This window comes from Gymnoscopelus braueri (genome assembly GCF_963280865.1).
Source record: "Gymnoscopelus braueri genome assembly, chromosome: 24".
Taxonomy (NCBI): domain Eukaryota; kingdom Metazoa; phylum Chordata; class Actinopteri; order Myctophiformes; family Myctophidae; genus Gymnoscopelus; species Gymnoscopelus braueri.
The window spans coordinates 38,283,616-38,310,409 of record NC_137626.1 but is presented as its reverse complement, the minus strand read 5'-3'; the positions used below and the strand labels follow the sequence as shown (position 1 = coordinate 38,310,409).

The 26,794-nt window shown below is 40.9% G+C and overlaps 2 protein-coding genes across 2 annotated transcripts in view; both read right to left on the bottom strand.

The window, feature by feature from the left end:
• The window catches only part of mrpl39 (mitochondrial ribosomal protein L39), a 34,774-nt gene extending 19,936 nt beyond the window's left edge, over window positions 1–14,838 (bottom strand). Inside the window, exons 1-7 of the mRNA XM_080422222.1 lie at window positions 14,712–14,838; window positions 12,337–12,543; window positions 11,448–11,587; window positions 8,486–8,585; window positions 8,318–8,385; window positions 6,946–7,058; window positions 5,846–5,911 (exon numbers count right to left, since the gene is read on the bottom strand). Of these exons, the coding sequence (XP_080278348.1) occupies window positions 5,846–5,911; window positions 6,946–7,058; window positions 8,318–8,385; window positions 8,486–8,585; window positions 11,448–11,587; window positions 12,337–12,543; window positions 14,712–14,748 (731 nt within the window). The 5' untranslated portion in view covers window positions 14,749–14,838. The remainder of the gene's footprint in view (window positions 1–5,845; window positions 5,912–6,945; window positions 7,059–8,317; window positions 8,386–8,485; window positions 8,586–11,447; window positions 11,588–12,336; window positions 12,544–14,711) is intronic.
• Window positions 14,839–24,987: 10,149 nt separating this feature from the next.
• LOC308080385 (ras-related protein Rap-2a-like) overlaps window positions 24,988–26,794 on the bottom strand; it is a gene marked incomplete at both ends in the record, with an annotated part of 40,907 nt that continues 39,100 nt past the window's right edge. Inside the window, one exon of the mRNA XM_080422223.1 lies at window positions 24,988–25,225. Coding sequence (XP_080278349.1) covers window positions 24,988–25,225 — 238 coding nt within the window. The remainder of the gene's footprint in view (window positions 25,226–26,794) is intronic.

Here is a 26,794-nt window from a genome sequence, read left to right as displayed (position 1 = left end):
AGGGAGGCCCGGACCCCCAAGTTGGGAAACACGTCATGTACACCAATCCAGAGGATCAGACCCTTCCTCACCAAGGAGTCTGTCTGCCCAGCTCCTTATCCAAGCCTCATTCATCTCCTCTCCTGGCTTTGACCATTGAAACTCCCTCCTTGCTGGTCTGCCAGCACACTCACTCAAACCCCTACAAGCGGTCCAGAATGCTGTAGCACCATTCGTCTTCGAACTCCCCACATTTTCTCTGTCTCACCTAGTTAACTCCTTAAGACCGGGAAAGCCTCCGTCATTATTTTAGACTTTGGGCTATTCAAAAATAGCAGATCTACAAGCTCATAGCGTGGCACTGAGTGCTGCGCCATGAGTTTGTAGATCTGCTAATTTTGAAAAATCTTTAAATTTTGAATTTATTTTTAAAGCGAACATTTGTAACTCAAATCTTTGCTTCTGGGGGTCCCTGGAAGAACATATTTTGAGATGGGGGTCCGCGGCCAAATACATATCATTTTGGGGGTCCTTGACATGAAAAAGTTTGAGAACCACTGATATTATAGCAACACAAGTAGGGTTTAGAAGACATTTGTAGAATCCCAAGAAGCAAAGATTTGAGTTAAAAATGTTCGCTTAAAAAATATATAGATTCATTCATACGAGCTTGTAGATCTGCTATTTTTGAATAGCCCAAAGAAATCTAAAATGACACAGATGCGTTGCCGGATTGAATATGTTCATTAACCCCCTAACCATTAAGTATAAAATACACTTTTTAGAATGGACAAAATGTCTGTGAATCACAGAGTCACCCGCCAGGAATGCGTTTGTGGTCGTTAAACTGTTACACAGGAACCCATTATATCCAAACGTGGGTAAATGCTTTGCTAAAAGTCTTTGGGTGAGTAAATTATGAAGACCGTTCCGGTAGGAATAATTAATTTCACGCATGAGAGATTTGCGGTCGCATCCTCCGTCGTGGCGCGTCATCGCGCGCATCAAGTAATTGCCTCAGTCATCAAACCATGTAATTTTTTATCAACAAAATATTGATTCGGATCATAATTTTGTTGAAAAAGCCGGCATTATGTTCTGTGAGAAGACAGTTTTGTAATGTAAATCCCATGGCTGCCAATTCCTGGACAACGTAAGGTATTTTGACCTTCGTAAAGCAGAAACACCATTGCTGGCAATAAAACACATGTGCCTTTGTAGCGTGGCGGCTGCTTCCAGGCAACATTTTGAGGGTAAAAACCTTCCGAAACAAAAAAAAGTAATAATAATAAATTAACCATTTAACACATTCCCTGCCATTGACGGAGATCTGTGTTTTTTTTATTCGCTCTAATGCAACTTAGGAATGATCCTAGGACGCTGAAAGAAGGAATGGACAGATGTGACGTCACCCCAAAGAATGACACTCCCGTCCGCTCCTTCTTCATCAGTTTTAGAAAAACACTCCTTTCTATGGTTTTCTCTTTTTTTGGTGAAAACGGCTCTTATACAACTGCCAACCGGGACAAAATGGCCGATAGCGGTTACATTTTTTTTTCTCCGCGCTCATCACGGCTCCCGTGGCTCTGCACAGATCGTCAATATAAGGCAAAAAACCCTGGCAGAAGCTACATAATGAATTAATTAATACCTTGCAGAAATGTGTTAACTGTTAGAATTAACCAGATTTCTTAATGGTTACCGGTTAAAACGGTTAACCATGGCCATCACTACTGCCGCTTTCTGCGTTCCCTTCACTGTTCGGCTTGCTGCCTGCACCCGGTACAAAACACTGGTGGCGACCTACAAGGCAATCAAGGGCATGACAACCCTGTATCTTCAGGACATGATCTAACCCCACAGCCCTCATCTCATACATCTTCGCTGTCGGGCAGAAAACTTGCGTCTCCAAATTTCTACTTTTTAAGTTTATTCGTAATTTAATGCCCTACTTCATCATACAAGAATGTCGCACTAAAGTATTGAAAATACGATCTACCGATCTACACGCTCAGAATGTGTCACAATGCGCAGCGTTGTGAGCTTGTATATTGGCTATTTTCACAATTTGAATTGTGTGTTTGTTTGTTTGTTTGCGTTTAATTTTTTGTGCCTTTTACTGATTTTTCTCCCCAATTTATTCGTTATACCAATTGATTCCTCCCCACACACATTTGTGTGTTGTCACTGCTGTTGTATTCTACCGACTCACCAGTGAGGAGCCCCCACCGGGAGGACGTAGAGCCTTCGTCCTACTCCTCCCGCCCAACATGCTGACAGGTGCCGCCCCCAGGCCGTAGGAATACATGCAGTGACAATTATCACCCTCCCTGCCCGACTTCCCTCCCCTGAACACTGGCAAATTGTGCTCGTATAGACGCTCAACAAAGAGGTCCCTGGAACAACATATTTTGAGATGGGGGTCCGCGGCCAAATACATATAATTTTGGGGGTCCTTTCCTTGACATGAAAAAATTGTGTTACAGGAACCCCCAGAAGCAAAGATTTGACTTAAAAATGTAGTTTAACTCATTGGCCGCCATTATCGCATTAACGCGATCTAATAAATAGCGCGCTTGGCCGCCAGGATCGCGTTAATGCGATCTATGGTCTTTATTGATCTTTATGCTCTGATCACGCTATTCTGTTATGAATCAGGCTAAGTTTCAGGTTCCACTTACTTCAACCACCACTGCATCCGGTTCCATGACTTGGGTTCCGTTTTCGGTTTTACATTTTTCCCCCCAGTCATTTTCGACCATAATAGGGAAACAAACGGTTTTTCACACGCTATGAAAAACGATCGGAGACCTCCCCTCCTATAATCTATGGTCTGGGTGACGAACAGTCATCCCCGTTGTGTATCACAAAGTAATTTTCGCCGATAACAGAATCTGAGACATTTCACTTCCGGTTCATGTGTTTCACTGTGTGAGTGGGTCTGGGAGGGGGCGAGTGTGTCAGCGAGCCGATCAAGCTTGGTATGTGCTGCTCTCTAGTGGTGGAACGATCAAAACGATTCAAGTGTCAAGCTAGACTTTCTATATGTGAATTAAATAACAAAATAACGAAACAAAAAAACACGAAAATTGCTGGCAAGGGCTGCTATGAACGAGGTTTTAACTCTGGCAGTCAATGAGTTAAAAAAAGATTGAAAAAGATTTGCACACATTTTCACTATAACAAAAAAATTGCAGATCTACAAGCTCAGCTATGAGCTTGTAGATGTGCTATTTTTTAATAGCCAAAGTATAAAATAATGGTTATAGGCTATAGCTAAAAATATAAAATGACACAGATGCGTTACCGGACTGAATGTGTTAAAGAGCTGGCGAGACAGGGAGACCCCTGTTACTGAAGCAATGAGGACTGAATATAGAGCTGTAACTTTTGCCACACAAATAAAACAAAACAAAAAACTGATCTAAGGGAAGGGGTGTAGGGGTGGATCCTTGTGGGACCACCAGTACTCAATCCAGATACCAAATGACCTACTTGAACAAATTGGGGACATACACATAGGAAACCCACACACCCAGTTATCCTACTTGGGCTGATGTCAATGTCATTACTGAGGTGCAACAATTTGTGTTTTTTTTTTTTTTTTTTACATTTTTCATAAAGTACAGTAGAATAAGGCCGTGGTTTTCAAAGTAGAGTCCGGGGACCCTTAAGCGTCCTCGAGGGGTTTCCAGGGGGTCCCCAGCAAAATGAGTTCATATAACATCAAAATCAGTATAACCACTTTAAACCTATTACACATGGGCTATTTGAAAATAGCAGATCTACAAGCTCGGATCTACAGCCAGATGATCGCATAACCTAGATCTTTCATATGTATCACAATTCACATTAATATAATCATGACTTAACTCTTTGCCTGCCACTGACGAGGGAACTTGTCAGATTCTGCTAAGGCGCAGCCTGCCACTGACGAGTCTGACGAGTTTTGTGTTTTCAGTGGTTTTCCACCAGATGGCGCTGTTCGCTACCCTATGAATGATGCTTTCACCGCCAGATGACGACAGATCCGGAACTGACGAATGTGGCAAAAAACAAGCCACATTCAACTGGCCACAATTATGCATAGGATTACCGCGATCGGATTATTTCTTTCCTCCGTGCATGTACCGTAATGAGGCGATCGCTGTGAGGACAGCGATCACAGAAAATATTCCATGATTTTTCAAAGGTTGGTAAAATCGCTAGTTTTTCGCTGCCAGTGGCGTGACACTATTACACTGGCAGTTAAAGAGTTAACATAACTTCTGCCATGTTAAGTCTACATCAATCTGGGAACCCATCGTCAAATAAAAAGGAAAAACAGCGCCCCCGGCGTTTTTCACTTTTGCATTTGACTCTGGGGGGGGGGCGGGTGATTAACTAGACCAATGCTGACTGGAAACCGGGGTTTGGACATGCCTTCAGCCCTCCACTTCCGGTGGTGCGCCTATGTTTTCATTCCCACTAACAATATTTCTCCACGGAACACTAACACCATTACTCCCAAAGAACATGGATCGTTTTGGTTATAAGCCCACTTGTTTCTATGATAAAAGAACAAGTTAAAATGTGAATATCTTTCCGTGGTTTTGTCGGCTCCGAGGACGCTATTGTTAAATGAGTTTGGGTTTGTTTCCGGTGGGAAGTGAGCGCACGGATGTAAATCCCGGCCACTACATTTGATTGGGTAAAGATGCATCGCCTAATGCATTCAAACCGAGTGCGGCACCGAATGCCGTGCTACGAGCTTGTAGATCTGCCATTTGTAAAAAATCGTGAAAATTTGTGTAAACCTCAAATCTTTGCTTCTGGGGGGTCCCTGGAACAACATATTTTGAGATGGGGGTCCACGGCCAAATACATATCATTTTGGGGGTCTTTGACGTGAAACAGTTTGAGAACCACTCTTATAGAGGACCAAATGTAACCAAATGAAACTAAAGTGTTCACTGCAGTGTAGTCTCTTGACTCAATGCAGCAGTGCTCTGCTCAGAATGCTTGCTTCAACATAACCATGGTGTAGTTTGATAAAACAACAGCACCCCCTGCTGCTAGAAGAGGTCTCTTTTCATTGCAGCTGAAAAAGCCTCAGAAAATGCAGAGGGGAAACAATGAAAATACATTATCTGAGGGTTTTTTGTTTTGTTTCTTGTTATTTTCGTTCTTTTCTTTTATAAAATCCATAAACAATTACTTTGATCATTTATCTCTGGATGGAATAACTTCATTGCACGTTTGCATGGGAGTAATGATGACAAATGAAAGTATTAGAATAATATAGTGTATGAACAGCGGTTTAATTTTTTAGTCTGTATATACATATATACATTTAGAAAGTACCGTGAAGTTGTTTAACCTATATAAGGTACAGTGGTAGCTACTGATAAATGATGATGGTGTATATAATATGACAAGTTTATATGTACATTGTACATACGCTGATCTATTTTTATTATCCCATTAGTATAAAACTACTGACTCTTTCTTTACTCTTGTTTTTCCCTCTTTCCCTCGTTTTACTCTTATGTATCAGTGCACAAGATGTGACAATAAAGTACACCCATGAACTTAAATGTTGTAATATTAATGTTATTAGTATCATTCAAATCTTATTTTTTTGCCAGTTATATGGGCCCCAATATCCTCGAGTTTGGGAATGGCTGCTCTGCTGCGTGCGTACTCCGGCGACTACAGAGCCCTTTCCACTGATTCTCTTTCACCCTCTAGTACCACGCCACCCTGTGAACAACTTGGGTTGAACATCTCGGTTTAAGTTCTGCTTGGACACCATTGCAGTGGGTCTTGGCTCAGGTTTAGATAACCAGTCGAGCCGTTGGTCTTTTGGTTGTGTGTGTGTGCTCACCTGTACAATGACACTGTGCCTTTAGGGTTCTGTGCTGCCATCTTCTCCACCTCTACCTGTTGACACCTGAGGAAGAGGAGAACACACTGATGAAGGCCACAGACACACTCATTGTCTGTTGTCTCATTGTCTCAGTGTCTCAAGTCCAAGCAGCTGCTGTACACAAACACAGGCCACGTTCATGAATACCAATCTGTGTTGTACATGTTATGTTACAGCACAGTCAAATGACCTGGCGTGTGTACTGTGTGTTAAAGTTTATATAGAAAAATGTTACAAAAATAGGCACAAATAACTTTTTGAAAGACATGTTTTTTTTTATTAAGTATAAATATTAACCTCAATATATGAAAAGAACATTTAACTTCAATTATAGAATGAACAAGCATACAAGTAAATGCAATAATAAAATATGCATATACTCAACTTTTCTTCTATTTAACCACCCCTGCATTGTTTGTTTATTACAGATCCCTTCAGAAGTCGCTACACTGATAGCAGCCAGTGTGCTGGCTTCAAAAGAACCCGACCGCTCATAAGACACAGGAAAAGTGGTTTCACTGCACTCATATGTGTAAAAATGCATTCCATCAAACTTTCAGCTGCAGTTTTCCTCCCATTGCGGAGGAAGAAGGCTTAGGATGTTTACCGTGAACCCTCCCTCTTGAATTAAACACTTCCTTCATTTCTGTGAAGTGTAAACAATAGCGATTCTCAAACGAGTAATCCTTAAAACTCTGCCTCCAGTCGCTGTGATACGTGCCACGTACACTCCACGACCCCGGCACTGCTCAGTGCTCACCTAGGGAGCATTCAAGCCTAATTTATGCGCGCAGAGAACGACAGAGAATAGCAGACCTACAACACTTCGCATCCGCGATGCGGCGATATTTTCGCATGCGACACCGTGGCGCGACAATGTCTGAATGGGGCTTCACTCTCCTAGCGTCTCGCTAGGGGAGAGCCTCACCAGCCTACACACACAGGACGTTGAATGAACCGCAACCAGCGCTCCTCAAAACAACAGGTTTGGGGATCTGTTCTCAATGAATGTTCTCGCGTCTCAATGTTGTACACATATCATTTCTCTATCAATATACCTGCTGTGAGAGAAGACCTCCAGGGCCACAGGGGGCGTCACTTCCAGAGGCTCCCAGGCCAGGTTCTGGTGGATCAGCTGGTGGGCACCTCGGGTCAGAGCGCGCAGGGTGTCCTGTGGACAAGCACACCCATCAAATATCGTTCTAGACTCTAAATTCTAGACTAAAAATAAATTGTTTTCCAATGGATCCGATATTATTTAGTCACAAGTTCTTGATAATACTTTTAAAAAAAATGTGAGTAGCCAATTATGTTGTTCCCCTTTTTCTCCCCAATTTAGTCGTTAAGCTAATTGATTCCTCTCGACACACATTTCTGTGTTGCCACTGCTATTGTATCCTACTGACTCACCTGCCAGTGAGGAGCCCCCACCGGCAGGACGTAGAGACTTTGTTCTACTCCTCCCGCCCAACACTGCTGACAGGTGCCGCCCCAGCCCGTAGGAGTACATGCAACGACCAATATCACCCTCCCCGCCCGGCTTCCCTCCACCGAACACGGAATTGTGTTCGCATAGACGCCCGACAAAACCGGTTGCACCACAGTGGATTCAAACCCACAACCTCTGTGGTGGTGGGCAGTGACTTTACCACTGCGCCACTCGAGCGCGATAATACTTGTCATTGGTTCAATATTTTGAAAACCCACTGACACACTTAAACCCCCCATACCCACACTTTGAAAATAGCCAATCTACAATCTTGTAGATCAGCATTTTTTTTCTACTTTTGTGTGACACTGTAGTGTGAAGCAGGGCATTCATTTATGAGAAAATATAAAAAGTTGAAATATAGAGATACAAGGTGTTGGCCTGACAGCGACAATTTATAATAGTTAAGAGCACGACAGATTTCAAATTATGAGCCGCATCGCGATAAGTTGTGAGATTGTAGATCTGATTTCGAAATGTTTTATGTATGTAAAACAGGCTTGCCAGGAAAACTCTGTCCTTATCAATTTTTCTCCTCAGTGGGTTGACTAATTGATCTGAAATTGCACATGGGCATTGACTACTGGCATGTGAAAGGAGTAAGGAAGACGATTTTTCACTTTCCCCCAATTTAAGCGGTTTATTAGCATTTTCGCTGAATGAGCTGCAGTCGCGATCCCCGCAAGCTATGGGATCCGATATATCAACCATTAGTTGACCTTTTTTTTAAAAGACATCAGTATCAGCAATTATGCAGCCTGGCAGCCAATGGTAACCGAAAGTCCTGATATTCAGTCAGGCAGCCACTCTCTTTCTAACATAGTGAATAATTTATTCTCCTGGAGACAAACTTCACCAGTGAACATAAACATTGACAATACAAAACATGCACTCAAGATAATGTCATGTTCTCTCTCTCTTACACACACACACACACACACCTCAGAGGGGCTCCATGAGTCCAGCTGTGGGTCCATCACCACATCGCAGCAGAAGGCTCCAGAGGTCACTGCGGAGACACAGACGGACAGGACGGAACATTTCACACAACGCCGACTCATTGAAACACACAGTCAGTACGGAACCCGGCACCACATTCTGAACCTTACCAGGAACCTCTGGCGTGGACACCAGCTCCACCGCAAAGTCATCTTTGAAGGCCGTCTCAAGAACCTGACCCAACAGGGCCGCACACGACCGCCAATATGCCTGAGAGAGAGACACAGACACAGAGAGAGAGAGAGAGAGAGAGAAAACATTTGAATAACTGCTATTTGTGCACAAAAAAAAGGTTTTATACCTTATAAGCAGTGGTGGAAAAATGTTTTACTTAAGTAAAAGTATCAATACTGCAATGTAGAAGTACTCTGTTAGAATTAAAAATCCGGCATTCAAAGTTTACTTGAGTAAAAGTACAAAAGTATTGGCATAAAAATGTACTTAAAGTACCAAAAGTAAAAGTACTAAAATGTTTGAAAATAGCCGATCTACAAGCTCACAACGCGTCGCGATGCAACGCGTTGTGGGCTTGTAGATCGGCTTTTCAAATAGCCTATGTATAAAATAGGGCTGAGGTGGTTAATGTATGTTTTATAACGTAATAATTTATATCTGCAAAGTAACTAGTAACTAAAGTTATCAAATAATTGTAGTGGAGTAAAAGTACAATATTTGCCTCTGAGATGTAGTTGAGTAGAAGTAAAAGCATAGATAATTGGAAATACTCCAGTAAGGTAAAAGTACCTCAAAATTGTACTTAAGTACAGAACTTGAGTAAATGTAATTAGTTACTTTACACCAATGCTTATAAGTGAATGCGAAACATTTAAATATTGCTGCCCTTTGTTTCAAAAGTCAGACAGACAGACAGATATTGGATGGAAAGTCAACACTGACACAAGTCAAGACAATCTACTAGGAGTGGGGGGAGAGAATTGATTCAGCATAATTAAGCATAATAATTAAGTAAGCTGTATAATTATTTTAGTCTCTAAATCGATTCTTTGATGACAAGAGGCACGACTGTATTCACATCGACGTTCTGGACCAAGCTACCAGGACTTCATTTCAGAGCACGTTTGTTGTTCAAATAGTGAACTGATCTAAATCGAAAAAGTGTGAAAGAAGCCACAATTGATTTTCGACTCGATTTTCGACTCATGCTCATCTCGACTCAAAAAATAGAAATCGAAAAATCGAGAAAAAAAAAGAAAAGAACTGTCTGTGTTTGTCCGGTCAGCATGGTCGTGTGCGCGTTGGCTAGTCCTGCTTGTGCGTGCTTTCATGCTGCCATTTCCAAGCGGGCTCAACTCTATGGGGCTCATGTAAGAGTGAGGTGTGGGATAAAACAGTGCCATGCAAATTGTGCAACACAAAGTATGCATATCACTCGTCGTCAACATCAGTGATGTCAAATCACATTAAAGCGAGACACCCGGTCCCAAAAGCCCCTTCACTCAAGCAAAACAGAATGGCAGACTTCACCACCATTGTTGATGACCAGCGGGCAGAATAGATCACTGAATTGACATCTGAGAGCCTGAGATATTAAGCCTACTATCAGCGTTGTCGAGGGGAAAGGCTTTCGCTGATGACATTTTCAGAATACACGTGCCCTGTCGCCAAACAATGACAGCGCCACTGGTTACAATTTATCTTCCAATGTATTCATTTCAAATATCTAAAACAATACATGGACAAATTTTCCACCAATTATCACTTGAGGCATTCCAGCCAACTCTACTTTACTGTTCCCACTTTTTCAAAAGCAACAGCCAAGAAAGCCTTTATGTTTAAAGCTCCTTCAGATTGGAATAACCTACCGGCAAATATTCGTTCCATTTAATCGTATTATCTGTTCAAAAATACGCTGTCTTCTTATTTTGAGAGTGTATGTACATGTCTATAACTAATTAATAACTATAACATTGTCATATAACCTCTATTAATCACTCTAAATATACTGACATCACGATATTGATCTGTCTGTGTTGACTTAATGATCCATGTTTATGCTTTACATGTTCTGTTGTTTTATGTGTTTGTCCTGTCTGTCTGTCCTGTTCTGTATCCTGTCATCTGTCTTGTTGTTTACTTGTTTTGTCATATCTGAATTGTTTGTTGAATTGGTTGTTGTAATTGCTTTTTGTTGTCCCCTCTGTGTTTTTTTTTGTTTTTAGTTTTTTTTTGAAAATGTCTATACAGTGTATCATGTACCTAGGATCTCCTCTAAAACGAGATGCTACATCTCAAGGGGCTATTCCTAATAAAGAATTTCAATAATAATAATGACAGCGCCACGAGAGAGAGAACGAACGTAGGCTGAGTTAACCGGAACGATCGCCCCAAAAGACAGTACACTCGGCCCCATTTTTCTTTACCGAGGTTACATGTAGGAGTACCTGGCGGCCGATGGATTTGATCCGGGGCAACCGTGTTTTAGGGCGAGCATCTCGCTGAGGTTACCAAACGCTCTGTAAGATGTTATAAAAGTTTATATGAGGCCATGTAGCTACATATTGTTGAACGTGTTGTGTTACTATTATTTGGCATCGGGACGGAGAGCTCAGTCTGACATTATTCCAGTTTGTCAAACGTCAGCCTCGTTAGTTAGGCTGCTGTAGCCTACGGATTAAACAAGTGTTATGTGTTTAATAAACACATGTTTTTTTTTAAAGGCTCATTTTTATTATCATTAGGGCTTTGATACAAATTCTAAACATGATGGGTGCAGCTGCAGAAGTTGTGGCACTTAAAGGAAAGCTCAATTTGGCTCTCCACTTAACTGCTGTGCAGCAAAATAAATAAATTAAAGAAACTTTATATGTTTAATTAGTTGTATTAATAGTACTTACAAATAAAATAAAATCTAATCTCCTGTTGTCAGAATTGGTCAAAAACGAGCCGATCTACAAGCTTACAAGTGTGAGCTTGTAGATCTGCTTCATCACTAATTGTCTGAGCTTGTTGAATCCCCCTACTGACTACCCCATATTAATCTAAGCACTGAACTGAAATGTAAAATATAAAGTCAAATCGAAATACAAATACAAACTAAACCTTGTTCAGTACCTGGTTGACCAGCGTTGGGTCAGTATCCTTGAAGGTGAGCAGGGACAGGGTGCAGGAGCGGGTGAGGGGCTGGTGAAGAGGCCAGGGCTCTCCGTCCACTAGTGCCAGAGCCGAGTTGGTCACATGGTACTCTGTCAGGTCTGAGGGAAACACAGGGGATATGTTCACACACACAGCAGAGACTGACCCTTGCCAACTCCCCTCTCTACTGATGCTAGCGACTGACCAAGATATGGCTTCCATGCAGACATATCTTGGTCACTCGTTCTCATGTTTCCTTTCTTAGTTAGGTTTGTTTTTCTTCAATCAAAAACACACAATCTAACATTTAATATGTTAAGAATGTGTGTTTTTGATTGATTGAATACTTTATTAGGAAAGTACAGTGCATGGTCTGCTAAGAGGATTTTAAAGCCTATGGCTTGTTTCCATTGGGGTCCTTTGTACTCAATTCATCGAAACATTAATGACAGACAAAAATACACTACTATGCAAAACAGCATATAAACAGTTTGAAAACAGAAATAAAAATATGTACAGTAAAAAGTTGGAGGGGGAGGGGGGGGGCTAGACTTTGACAGGGGCCAGTTTCGAATTGCAGCCACCTGTAAGTGCTCTTTTAGAGCGGTTTTGAAGGAGAGTAGGGATTCACACTCCTTTACGACTGTTGGTAGGGCGTTCCACATTTTTTCCCTTTTTTTTCCAGAATTCACCAAGCGTTGGATTGTTCACCCACTAATAGTGGGAGGGGCCTGCAGAATGGAGAACAGGGGCTTCTATGAAAAAAGTCAACTGCATCAGGTATGTTGGTGACTTGATTATAGGCAGATACAATCCACATGTATTTTGGTCTGGCTCTCTCCTTTAATTGAAGAATGTCTGTACTCACGTCTGGCACAGCTGAGCGGAGTGGACAGTCCTTTGTTCATGAGCATCAGGGTGCCCTGGAGCCCGGCGCCTTGCAGGGACACCTCGATCTTCTCGGTGCGGGGATACAGGGCCCGCTGCCTGGCCTGCTCTCTGGAGAAGACGGCGTCGCGATGGCCGCGCGCATCTGCTGTGGAGGGCCGCAGGGCGGCGGCACTGGACGCCAGGCCTGGAGAGAGAGGAGGATGAGTAATGAAATACTAGTACATAAACCAGTATAGTAACCATTCATCTAAAGTACGGTTTTTCATTATGAAACTATAGAACTATTTTTTCGTTGGCAGTAGGCACACACTGTCTAGTACATTTATACCAGACATTGTACAAATGTATTCTCTGGTTGAGAGTTATGGAGGCAGCGCTGCATATCATAAATGAGAGTTGGACAGCAGTTTGGGTCAACATTTGGCTCATCTTGCAGTTGCAACACAACCCTAACCTTATACAGTAAAATCAATATGAGACTCAAGTAATGTAGACTTTACTTATCCCGTGCGAATGTGCCAAACAAAACACAGATGTCAGGGGGTCATTTCCAGATTACATGAAGTTTCCACGTGTAGGCAGTAGTGGCTCGGAGCCTCTGCCTGATGACCGAAAACCTAATATCTCCCCCGGGCCAAGGGGGAATTTAGGCTAGCGGTTAAGATGTTGGTTTTCCACGCAGGACACCCGAGTTTGATTCCCGGGCGTTATACACGTAATCGTAGTCCCGTGTGAATAGTGCATATGAATGCAGATATCTCACAATTTATTTATATTAAAATGTATAATGAAGTACAAGCATCATTCATTAAAGCTGTCTAGGGTCGCTGCACTGTGAGTGCTTGCAAAGACATGAACATAAAGGCAAAAACACAGCCAGACCATAATCATTTAAAACGTCTTAACCCATTAAGACCGGGAACGCATCTCTTGCTATTTTAGATTTCTTTGACTATTAAAAAATAATAAAAAAATCGTGAAAATGTGTGCAAATCTTTGAATATATATATTTTTTACAGCGAACATTTGTAACTCAAATCTTTGCTTCTGGGGGTCCCTGGAACAACCAATATTTTACAAATGCTCGCTTTATTTTTTTTTATATATTTGAAGATTTGCACACATTACACAATGTTTCAAAAAATAGCAGATCTACAAGCTCATAGCTATGAGCTTGTATATCTATAATATAGATATACAATAGATATATAATAGCCAAAGAAATCTAAAATGCAGATGCGTTCCCGGATTGAATGGCTCATTTTTTGTATTGTTCAAACATCTGGCTGGATCATGTGTGTGGTTTGTGACAGTCTGAAGATGCTATGTAGAGACTAGAGAGTTAAGCGTTTATGAGAAGCATCTGAAAATCCCTGCTCAAAATCCACCGTAGACATGTTATGAACTACTTTCTGTCGATAAATTCCGTGCAGGTGATTATGTGTAATCAAACGGGCTGGTTTAAAATAAAATGTATAATAGACAGAGTCACAGGAAGAACTATAGACCTGATACATGACTGTCATATGACAGATGATCGTCTTGGATCGATAGCTCAGGAAGAACTAGCCTTGGATGAAGATGTATTTGATCGATATTGACATTTGCATAGACTCGATAAAAAACATCTATGATAGTCTTAATCCAATCTCTTGTTTTCAACAAGCGACATTCAAACAGTGGTGGAAAAAGTACCAAAAGTATAAAGTACTTATTATGCAGAATGTCCCATTTTACGTTTTCAAATGTATAAAATGTACACAAATCTACAAGCTCACAATGCGTCGCATCACGACACATTGTGAGCTTGTAGATCTGCTATTTCAAATGGCCTAAATGTATAAAGGGCTGAAGTGGTTAATGTATGTTTTGAAATGATAATCAAAATCTACAAAGTAACTAGTATAACGTTTTCAAATAATTGTAGTGGAGTAAAAGTACAATATTTGCCTCAGATATGTAGTGGAGTAGAAGTAAAAGTACTGAAAATTGGAAATACTCTAGTAGTACTTAAATACAGTACTTGAGTACATGTACTTAGTTACTCTATGACATAATGGGGAAAAAACTAAACGAAGAGGCATTCACGTTACGTATCATATATGACACAGTGTTGGACAGAATGGACACTTATAAACGCACGCGCGCACACACACACACACACACACACACACACACACACACACACACACACACACACACACACACACACACACACACACACACACAGGTTGCAGGACAACCCTCTCTCTGTCTGTCAGAAGAGGAGCTAGCTGTTAGCTGCTAACCACTGCTCCATGTTATTATTATGTTATAAAATAAAGGGTTTTTATTCAACTAAATGCTACTTACGCCTCTGGAGAACTTGACACATGGTCCTGCACGTCATTATGGATTATTATGTCACATAAACAACCTCTAAACTACACAACACACACTACTGTCCACTGAAGGGCGCCATGTCTGTGCACTGTGCTGCTGTCATGTACGTCCGGGTAGGAACTGAGAGACACGTTCAAGCGTTCCGCGTGTAGTAGTAGTAATAATAATAATAATAATAATAAGTGTAATAATAATAATAATAATAATAATAATAATAATAATAATAATAATAATAATAATGTTAATGTTAATGTTAATGTTAATGTTAATGATAATTATAATAATAATAACAATAGAAAAAATAATTATAATATGCCACTTTTTTGCCACGTTTTTCTATACTTAAAGTCATTGTAGCAATATAGCTACATTAGATTAGTCACACTTTTTAATAAAGGACCCCTGTATCTTATATTATTTTTCTATAGATTTTTTTGTTAACTGCTATCTAGCCCTAGAATGTCTGTGATCTTACATACATTTCAAGTATTCCAAATACACAGTCATAGATCTCTCTCGGTCCCCCACTGTGTAGTGCCCATCTGCGCGGCCATAAAAGTGCTCTAAACTCCGTCTGTACTCACCCAATAATTAATTCCTAAGACGTGGAGTCATATTTTGTCCTCTAGTTTCATATCCATGTGAAAGTTCTGCCAGAAAACGTGTGTTTAATCAAATATCTCCACTTATTCACGAGCTGCACACGGACGAGTTCTGTGCGACGCGAGGGGCCAGGAATGATTGCAGCACTGAATATACGTAACTTCCTTAAGGACGCACAAATGTTTGGGACACACAATTGACAGGTGCTTGTGATTGGTGCGGGGTAATGAATCATCACCTGCCAATTGTGTGTCCCAAACATTTGTGCGTCCTTAAGGAAGTTACGTATATTCAGTGCTGCAATCATTCCTGGCCCCTCGCGTCGCACAGAACTCGTCCGTGTGCAGCTCGTGAATAAGTGGAGATATTTGATTAAACACACGTTTTCTGGCAGAACTTTCACATGGATATGAAACTAGAGGACAAAATATGACTCCACGTCTTAGGAATTAATTATTGGGTGAGTACAGACGGAGTTTAGAGCACTTTTATGGCCGCGCAGATGGGCACTACACAGTGGGGGACCGAGAGAGATCTATGACTGTGTATTTGGAATACTTGAAATGTATGTAAGATCACAGACATTCTAGGGCTAACTGCTATCATGATGTTGCAGGCCATACTTTATTGGAAAGCACTATGGGTCAACTTCTGTTGTTTTTAAATGTGCTATAGATAAAGATGACTTGACTTACTAATTCAATTTAATTCAATTCAATTTTGTGCATTTTATTTTATTTTATTTTATTTTATTTTATTTTATTTTATTTTATTTTATTTTATTTTATTTTATTTTATTTTATTTTATTTTATTTTATTTTATTTTATTAAACCAGTAGATTAGAATAAATCTTTATTCCAAAACATGACAGCAGATGTAGCTGTTGTGCTCTTAACAGCAATGCCCGTGCTGTCTGTCAACATGAAGTAACATTAGACAAGTCACAAATTAACAATGGCTTTATTTTAGAGACAATAATAATAACACGTTCTTCTTATATTTAATGTTGGCATCAAGGCTGAGACCTACCAGCTGTCTGACTGTGATTTACATCAGAAGTCTAATTTCCATGAAAAACGATTCCCCCTGAAAACTGCCAGGAATATCAACATTATATTCCCTTTTATTCAGTGGTGTACTGTAAAGTAATATGTAGGCCTACATTTACTCAAGTACCGTACTTAAAGGTAGGGTAAGTGATTTTCTTTGGTTAAAATAAGTGTTAAATAGCTCTATATTCTGATAGTACTTGTTGGAATTGAATTTCACCTTATGACCCACACAAAGTACAGATACTTGTAGCACGGAGACAATAAGGAAAGACCAGACTCAGACAGGCAGCGAAGGGTGTAAGGAAACATGTTTAGTATTCAGATCAGAGAGACATTAGAAGGTTACAGTATATCACAGGTGTCCGCAACATCGGCCGTCCGTCTCTCCGCCGTGTAACAGAGCAAGCACGAGCTTTTAACATTGTCCAGTAACATAAACATATGACATCATAGGATGTGACATCAATCGTCCAGCCGTCGGAGGTGTAATCCTGCCATTGGTGGAGAGCGATGAGGTTCCGTCGTCAGTCTGATGATGGTAGATGATGGTAGATTATGATTGTGTGACAGTTTATCTCTGGACAACAGCGTCCCCATGTCTGGGTCAAACACGTTTGACATCTCTGACCTGTCACTGGTCAGTGATGATTTGGTGACACTAAGGGAGACAGCTGTAGAAGAGAAGAGAACACCCAGATACCGTGTTCCCAAAACAAGATTGCCACAGAAAAGGCCTGCTTGGATTTGACCTTGGTTGGCAGACAGAGAGACTGAGAGTACAGAGTACTTTTACCATGACAAAGTACAGGCCCAGATGGCATTATTAATAGGACATTGTTAACCAGGTTAAGGACCCTAGACACATTATGATAATTAAGATAAGAGATCAAATGAAATGACTCTATCAGTACTCATTGCTATAGAGTGTTTGTTCAGTAAAAGGAGTCTTCTTGTCTCTCCAGCTCTTTATAAAACAGAAAATGCATTTTCGTTTCAGTTTCAGTTTCATTTCCAATTTGATCCAATCAGGATAGAGAACTCAATCAGGATATAGATTAAACAAGTTAAATTGGAAGTGATGACACTAAGAAATGAGCAGGCAAAATTGGAACTGGAACACTATAAAAAATGAAGCTTAAAAATGGGTACTTTCTCCTGATTGGCTGAGATTTTGACACCTACCGGAAAATGTATTTTCTGTTTATTAAAGAGCTGGAGAGACGGGAAGACTCCTGTTACTGAACAAACACTCTATAGCAATGATTACTATCAGAATATACCTTAACCTTTTAACAAAATACTTTTTGTTTTAACCCAAAAATATCACTTACCCTACCTTTAAGTACAATTTTGTAGTTTTTTTTGTGTAAGTATTTGTACTTTACTTGAGTATTTCCAATTTTCAGTACTTTTACTTCTAATCCACTACATCTCAGAGTCAAATATTATACTTACACTCCACTACAATTATTTGAAAACTTTAGTTACTAGTTACTTTGTAGATTTTGATTTGATTATTACAAAACATACATTCACCACTTCAGCCCTATATACATTTTGGCCATTTGAAAGTATTTTCAAAATATTTGTATACATTTTATACATTTGAAAACTTGAAATGGGACATTCTGCATAATGAGTACGTACTTTCTACTTTTGGTACTTTAAGTACATTTTGAAACCAATACTTTTGTACTTTTACTCAAGAAAATTTAGAATTCTAGACTTATACATGTAGCATATTTCTACATTGTGGTATTGATACTTTTACTTAAGTGAAAACTGCCCGGAATCCAACATCATATTCCCTTTTCATTTTTGAAAGATTTACATGCTCTACAAACAGCATCCTCTAATGGCCTCTAATGGAGCCCAGAATGTGACAAATGTTGCTTTGATATCTGTGGGCCCATGGAATCAGCAGTAAGTGTTGGCACTAATAGAAGCAGCAGAACAGTGGCCAAAGAAACAAACAGCATAAATCATCTCCTGCAGATGATAGATCTAGAATACTGTTGACTAACGATCCTCACATGCAAGCTGTTTGCACACACAGCCTGGAACCGAGCATGTCCCCTGGGTATAAGGCATCTGTTTGATTATTATTATTATTATTATTATTATTATTATTATTATTATTATTATTATTATTATTATTATTATTATTATTATTATTTTAAATTATTATTTTATATTATTATTATTTTTATTATTATTTTTATTATTATTGATATTTTCAATTCACTTATTCACACATTTATTATATTTAGTTTATATTCACTGTATGGATTTTAGTTATATGTACATACAGTACCTGACAAATAAATAATATGCACTAACTGACTGTTGAACCACTGGAGCCCTATAAACTTTGCTGTGTAGGTCAAATAATGAAAACAGCAGATCTACAAGCTCACAACATCGCGTCACATGTTGAAGATTATTATATATTTTTTTAATCCCACGATTTTGCAACACTTTTTCACCCAGTGGAAATTGATCCTGGGCGCTACACTCCCCCTGCCAGCCTAGGGAGCCCATGCAGAGCCGAGCTCATGCCTCCTTCAATGCATGAGAGCCAACTGACCTTCTTATCACCTGACAGGGGGGAGTTTCCCCGGTCGGACGTAGCGCGTGGAAGGAACACGTTATTCCAACCAGTTCCTTTCCCCTCCATCAGGCGCCCTGGCTATCAAGGGGGAGGCAGTATGACCAGGATTACTGCATGTTTTTGTGAGGGTACCTACCCTAGGAGACACGGGGAGAACATGCAAACTCCACACAGAAAGGCCCTTTCGCCAACCCCACCTAGATATGCCCAAAACAGTGACATACAGTGGTGGTTAAACACTTAAATCCTATATGGTTGACCATATAGAGCTCTCAGGGCTCTTTACAGTGTCTTTTCTGTTTTCTGTTATTGTCGGGAAAGCTTTCAACTGAAAATAGCCGATCGACAAGCTCACAACGGGGCGCCACACTTTTCTCTTGCATGTAAACTAAATAGTCTTATATGTCATCCAAATCTTTTTTTCTGACACTCTGATGATAAGAACCAATATGCGCGTGCAGGCCGGCACCAAATGAAACCCATGCTGTCATGTCTCGCTAGGACGCGCCTCACTAGCCAACACAAGGAGGTTGAATGAATTGAAGCCAGCGCACCCCGAAACAATATGTTGGGAATTGATTGCATGAAACAATAACCTGTGCGTCCAGTCTCAATTTTGGTAAACAAATAATTGGTCTATACGGTGAAAATATTCAGAAATACTATATGACATGTGGTATAAATGATTCAAGATGATGTCTGTTCCAAGCAATTCATGTGCGCTAATAAATTATTTTTTTTAAATCTCCTCTGTATTCAAACCTGCGGGCCGCATTAAGTGAAGGCGGGGGCCGCATGTGGCCCCCGGGCCGTCAGTTGCAAACGTATGAAGTAAGTAATTTGGTCTGAGAGGCTTGTTGTCGGTACCAGTCAGAGCGCGGGAGTCTATCTTTATTTCACAATGTATAGACCCCTGGGACATGGATTGCTGAGGTGGAGCGCAACACCTGTCAGCTCACCGCACGACTTGCCACACCAGGGATCGAACCCATGACCTTGTCGTCCAAGGCTCTATACCGACTGAGCTATACTATTCCACAAGAAACAAAGAAGAAATACAAACGCATTTTGTGCAATAAAGATTTATTATTGTTGAAAATAATAAGTGTTCCTGACTATTCGGCCACTAGCATAGCTCAAGTGGTCGTAGATACATAAGCTGTACATAGAAAATTATTCAGCCTGTTTGATAACATACATCAGAGCAAGGCATTCTCAATTGTCTGCATTGTAATCATGATGCAATTATAGTGTCCGGTACATTGTTCCATTAATTCAGTGGTTCCTAAACATTCTCATGTCAAGGACTCCCAAACTGATATGTATTTGGCCGTGTCCACCCATCTGAAAAGATTTTGCTCCAGGGACCCCCATAAGAGAATATTTGGCATCGCATTCCGACAAACAGCCAAAGAACAATTGTTCAACCCGTTCCACATTTTTGCTGGGGACCCCTGGAGGTCCCCGGACCCCATGTTGAGAACCACTGCATTAATTGACTTGGCTGACTGACTGATTGATTAATTAATAGGCTCTATGCACAGCAGCCATATTGGAAAGAAATTGGGCCTCTTCTTACTTCCTTCACAGGTGTTACCAATAATACTAATTAAGGCTCTGTTCCATTCTGGTCAAACAGAGTCAGGGGGCTGATGTTGGCTCACTGGAAACACCAGTGGGTCTCAAAGTGTGGTCCAGGGACCCCCATGGTTCCTGCAAGGGTCCATTTGGTTCCATGTGTACACTCTCAGAGTTACACTCTCAGAGGTGTCCTTGACATTTACACGTTTGAGAACCACTGTGCTACAAGAAATGGAACAAAGCCTTCATTAGTGTCATTGGTAACACCTGTGAAGGAAGTAAGGAGGCGGCCCAATGCCGCTGTGCATAGAGCCTATTGATTGACTGACTGATTGACTGGTTTTGGTTGGTTGATAGGTTGACTGATTTGTGTGAGCTGTATTGTTCTCATTGTGCCGGAACAACGTAGACCAAACATGCACACAGCTTCTGCCATGAGCATTTCAAAGTGTTTTTTCCCCCCTTAAACCCATTTAGACCGGGAACGCATCTGTGTCATTTAAAGATTTCTTTGGGCTGTTGAAAAATAGCAGATCTACAAGCTCATAGCGCGGCACCGAGTGTCACACTATGAGCTTGTAGATCTGCATTTTTTTTTTTTTATCGTGAAAATGTGTGCACATCTTTGAATATATATATTTTCAAGCGAACATTTGTTACTCAAATCTTTGCCCGGGGGGGGGAGGGGGGGGGGCCCTGGAACATTCTACAAATGTCCTCTAAATCCTAAAAAAAATATTTTTCAAAAATAGCAGATCTACAAGCTCGTAGATCTGCTATTTTTGAATAGCCAAAGAAATCTAAAAATGACACACAGATGCGCTCCCGGTCTCGGATTAAAGAGTTTATCTAAAGAGCACAACAATGCATTCTCATGTTCCACATTCTAGTCAGTGACTTTGGCCTGCAGTTCCACATAGTCCTCCGCTCGTCCAACACCACTTCCCCTTCTCCGCTGCAGGAGGGCGCCAAGAGTGCCAGACCACCACGGTCTGATAATGACATCCTTTGAAATATTCTCTGCTATTTGATTAATAATAATGTCTTGTCTGGCAAGACAAGGTCATCTATTTAAAAAAAAAAAAAAATGTCTGAAAAGTGCAACTCCCTGCTTGAAAAACCAGACAGGCAAGAGTGAATGCTCAAGGAAAAAGAGAAAAAGGAAAAAGTCACGTAGTAAACACTGTGGCTTTCTTGGTCAAGTGTATTTCAAAATGGCTTTGGCCAAACTCAGCAGAGTTGGAGCTACTGTCAGTTTCAGGCCGACATTGTTTCATTTGAAAGCTGCAATCCGTAACTTTTATTGCCCTATACCCCGGAAATCGAGCCACGCAAGCTAATCTAGGCTTTTTTGACCTTCATGCAATACCAACCAGTAGTTAACCAGTAGTGGTCCTATACCAGATCTAAATGTCTCAATAGAAGAGCGAGACCAAATACAACCACTCACAAGTTTTGTGTTAGTTATATTGTATTCAGTGGTGTAAAGTAACTAAGTACATTTACTCAAGTACTGTACTTAAGTACAATTTTGAGGTACTTTTACTTTACTGGAGTATTTCCAATTGTCTATACTTTTATGTCTACTCCACTACATCTCAGAGGAAAATATTGTACAGACAGACTTTTACTTGTAACCGAGTAATTCTACATTGCAGGATTGATACTTTTACTTAAGTAAAACATTTGGGTACTTTTTCCACCACTGATTGTATTAACATACTCTACCACACAGATTGCTCAAAATGACTAATAAAAGTTGTGGATTGCAGCTTTAATTTCCCACCACAGAACGTACAGTAAACCCAAAGAGCTACACTGGAAGAATTCCAGAAAAGACGTACAGTATGTCTACCGTTTGAAGGAATGATGATAACATGATTAATGCTGTGACATTTGGAAAAACTAATTATGGCACTTTTTTTATGTTGTTGTTGACAAAAACAGTATGTAAAGTACTACAGTACCAAACAACACACTCACCCAAACACACCCTCTACATTTTAGTGATATGGAATGATTGACTTGCAGGTGTATGGTCTTTCCCCCCCCCAAAAAAACACAGGGAGTGTGTTTCGAAAATAACTCTTCACCATGTATCATGGTACTCTGTCAAACCTTCAATGTTAATTCAAAGCAAAATCACACTTTAGTAGAGGTTTGGCTTGTGTAGTTACCTTGCCATGATGCAACTCCAAATATTGGTGAGATATATTCAATAGTTGCTCCACTGATTAGAAAACAAGTTATACTCGTGGCTTTGAGAAACAGGTCACTTTTTTAGCACATCAATGAATACAAACAAAGTTGATTCTGCCAATATGTAACATTACAAAACCAGACAGAGTGACTTATTTCATTTTTATTTTACTACTTGAAGATCTGATTCCATATCCACAGTCTAAATCTTCTTCCTAATAGTAAAATCAACGTGAAGCTGACATCTTTATTTAAAAGAAAAATGGTTTTGTGTTAATATTGTCAAAATCTAGCCTGGTAAACCCCCTTCCCTCCGGAAATCTCAAATACAAATGAGATTTCCGGAGGGAGGGGTTTACGCTTTGTTTGCGTTCGTTTATGTGCCAAAAGAGTGGCTTTGAGAGCTGGTTCACCGTGCATTGTAAGTCAATGGTGAATGGTGATAATATTTTGAATTATACATTTTTAATCACCAAATCAACTGTTGAAGAAATCTCGCCAATATGTGGAGTTAGATCACGGCAAGGTAACTACACAAGCCAAACCTCTACCAAAAGCGTCATCGTGCTTAAACTCAGAGAGTTACGGGTCCATGTGGTTGCATTTGTACACTCTCCTAGTTAAGGCAGCACTTCACCTATTTCCAAGATTATCTTCATATAATTGGTCCGCACAAAATGCTCATTATAAGGTGGCCAAATTTCGGTCTGCTCATCTCATTGGTGGGCTGTGGACTGTTCAGAAACCTGCCTACCAATGACATCATCGATCGGAGATTCCAAGCAAATAGAAGATACAGCCTTTCTCATCCAGGGAAGTTAACATGCTGAAAGAGAAGCCATTGTTCTTGCATCAATACAACATAGTTTGAAATCTTGTTTGAAATGACCAATCCTGCCTACCGATGATGTCACTGGTAGTAAGTAGGCAGGTTTCTGAACTGCCCACAGCCCTCCTTTAAGACGCAGAGTGAGTACACAGAAACGGTGCCATCTTATAATGAGAATTAGCGAGGAATACAAAGATAAGGTTGAAAATGGGCAAAGTAGTCCTGTAAATTAACATTAACCACTTAAACCCCCGGCGTCCGTATTGTGGGGAAAGCTTTCGCTGAAAATAGCAGGCCGACGAGCTGCTATCGTGAGCTTGTCAATTGGCTACTTTCAGAGAAAGCTTTGCCCACAATAGCAGGAAACAGAAAAGTAACTAGCAGTGGTGGAAAGTAACTAAGTACATTTACTTGAGTGCTGTACTTAAGTACAATTTGAGGTATTTGTACTTTACTTGAGTATTTCCAAATTTCAATACTTTGACTTCTACTCCACGACATCTCGGATCCAAATAGTGTACTTTTACTCCACTACATTTATTTGAAAACTTGAGAACTAGTTACTTTGTAGATTTTGATTATTATTACAAAGCATACATTACCCACTTCAGCCCTAGGCTGTATACATTTCGGCCATTTGAAAATAGCCGATCTACAAGCTCACAATGCGTCGTGATGCGACGCATTGTGAGCTTGTAGATCTGCTATTTTCAAAAGATTTTTATACATTTTATACATTTGAAAACTTGTGAAACGGGACATTCTGCATAATGAGTACTTTCTACTTTTGGTACTTTAAGTACATTTTGAATACTTTTGTACTTTTACTCAAGCAATCTTCGAATTCCGGACTTTTACCTGTAACAGAGTATTTCTACATTGCAGTATTGATATTTTTACTTAAGTAAAACAAATAGTACTTTTTCCACCACTGGTAACTAGCACAGAGCCCTGAGGCATTCCACGCTCAACCCATATGGGGTTTTTAAGTGGCCAACAAAGATTTCACCCCGCATACGCATAGATATAGAAACCTAGATACCTCATTGGCCGCTGCAGTTCGTTGGAGCGACTACTGGCCAATCACAGCGCGACTAACTGACAAGTTGCTGCACGGCTGCCTCTTATAGGGTAAAGAGCTGGGTTACGAAAAGACCAGCCCGCACCTGCCTCCGATTGGCCTATACCGAACGCCCCCTTCTGTGACGCACGCGGAAGCTTGCCCCCTCCAATATGGCGCCCGAGATACAGACGCCTCAGAGCCGGAGGAGGCGTCTATACCTTTATATGTCTATGCGTACACCCCCCCCACAAAAAACAAACAAAGGAAGCACCCCCTCCCTCCCTCCCCTCCCTTCCCTGTCTTCATGCTATTGCAGGCTGCATGAGGAGCAGCAGGCCTCGCTGCGGTCGGGCAGCGGGATGAAGTCCATCTGCCGCACGATCTCGGTGAACAGCTCGTCCACCATGGTCTTGCTCTTGGCCGACGTCTCCATGAAGGGGCAGCCCCAGTCCTCGGCCAGCGCCTGGCCCTCGCTTGGGGACACCTCCCGCTCGCCCTCCAGGTCCACCTTGTTCCCCACCAGCACCACCGGCACCTGCTGGTACCTGCATGGGGGAGGGGAGGAGAGAGGAGAGGAGAGGAGAGGAAGGGTGGGGAGGAGAGGAGAGGAGAGGAGAGGAGAGGAGAGGAGAGGAGAGGAGAGGAGAGGAGAGGAGAGGAGAGGAGAGGAGAGGAGAGGAGAGGGGAGGGGAAGGGAGGGGAGGGGAGGGGAGGGGAGGGGAGGGGAGGGGAGAGGAGAGGAGAGGAGAGGAGAGGAGAGGAGGATGGGGGTGAAACAGATGGAGAGAGACAGAGAGAGAATCAAGCATCAGTAGGGATGTATTTGTCACTTGCTCACGTAGGTACAAGCAGTGAAATGTTGGTGACAAGGTTATTATAGTTTTCATTAGTTCTGACTTTTATTTTGTTTAAATCTTTCCCCCTAAGACACAGTATATCACGGGAATGCTTGAGAGAATATCTGGTTCCATTAGGACAAATTGAAAATAACTTATGCTTGATATTTAAAGGAGCATTACACCCCTGGAAGAACTTGCAGTCACTCAATGTTAATCATATATATATTAATGATCTATTATAATATAGTAGATAACAGTAGCAAAATTTCAAATTTGCACCCTATGGCCAGAAAAATATAGAAGTCTTGACTTTGACTGGATGACTGGGGTTTGGCTGCATTACTACAATGACCACAATGCTTTGGGGCACTGCCCTTCCTTGAGGGGAGGAGGCTGCGTGGGGGCGTGGTCTACATTGTAACTTTCCCCTCCCAGTTCTCACTACAACAAAATCAACAAACACATACTAACACATTGACCAGTGTTGCCATGTCTGCTTATTATAAGCGGCTGGTTTCTAAAATGTAGTTGATATTTGGGCTCGTTTCCAAATGTTTTGATTGTTGTTTAAACCAGTGGTTCTCAAACATGTTCATGTACTTTTCCACGGACCCTCATCTGTGCACTGCGCGCCAACATATTTGCCAGGGAGACCCTACCAAAAATGTGTTGTTAAAATGTTTAAAAAATATTCCACATTTTGCACTTTTTTCCCCTCAAGATTTTTGGGAAAATAGCAGATCTACAAGCTGACACTGCGTCACATCGTTACGCGTTGTGAGCTTGTAGATCGGCAATTTTCAAATAGCCCATGTCTCGGTTTAAAGTGCTCTTGGCACAGGTATTTTCTCTTGGGCTTGTTTTCATATACCTGGTTGCTTATTTCTCTCACAAGATCTGGCAAACACTGAATGATGAATGTTTCGTTCCAACCTTTCCGACTTTTTTGTCTACCTTTGGATCACAAAACACGACATCGAAGCCATGTTCTTTCTTGGACCACGTGAAATCTGCCTCTGTTGAACCAGTACAGTTGGACCAGTAGCCTACCGATTGCAAGTTTGCTATACCAGGATGTCAGGCCCATCATCACCGTGTCTTTGTTGCGCCAGCAAGGTGAAACTAGTCTTGGCTGCTGTTGTATTGTGTTCTGTATTGATTTGATTGTATCTTATAGTAAACTAAATATCTCATGTATAAATTAGCATAGTAACACTAAACGTGTGTGTCTGTGTGCGCGCGCGCACGTGCATCAATTTTTTTTCTACATTCCAT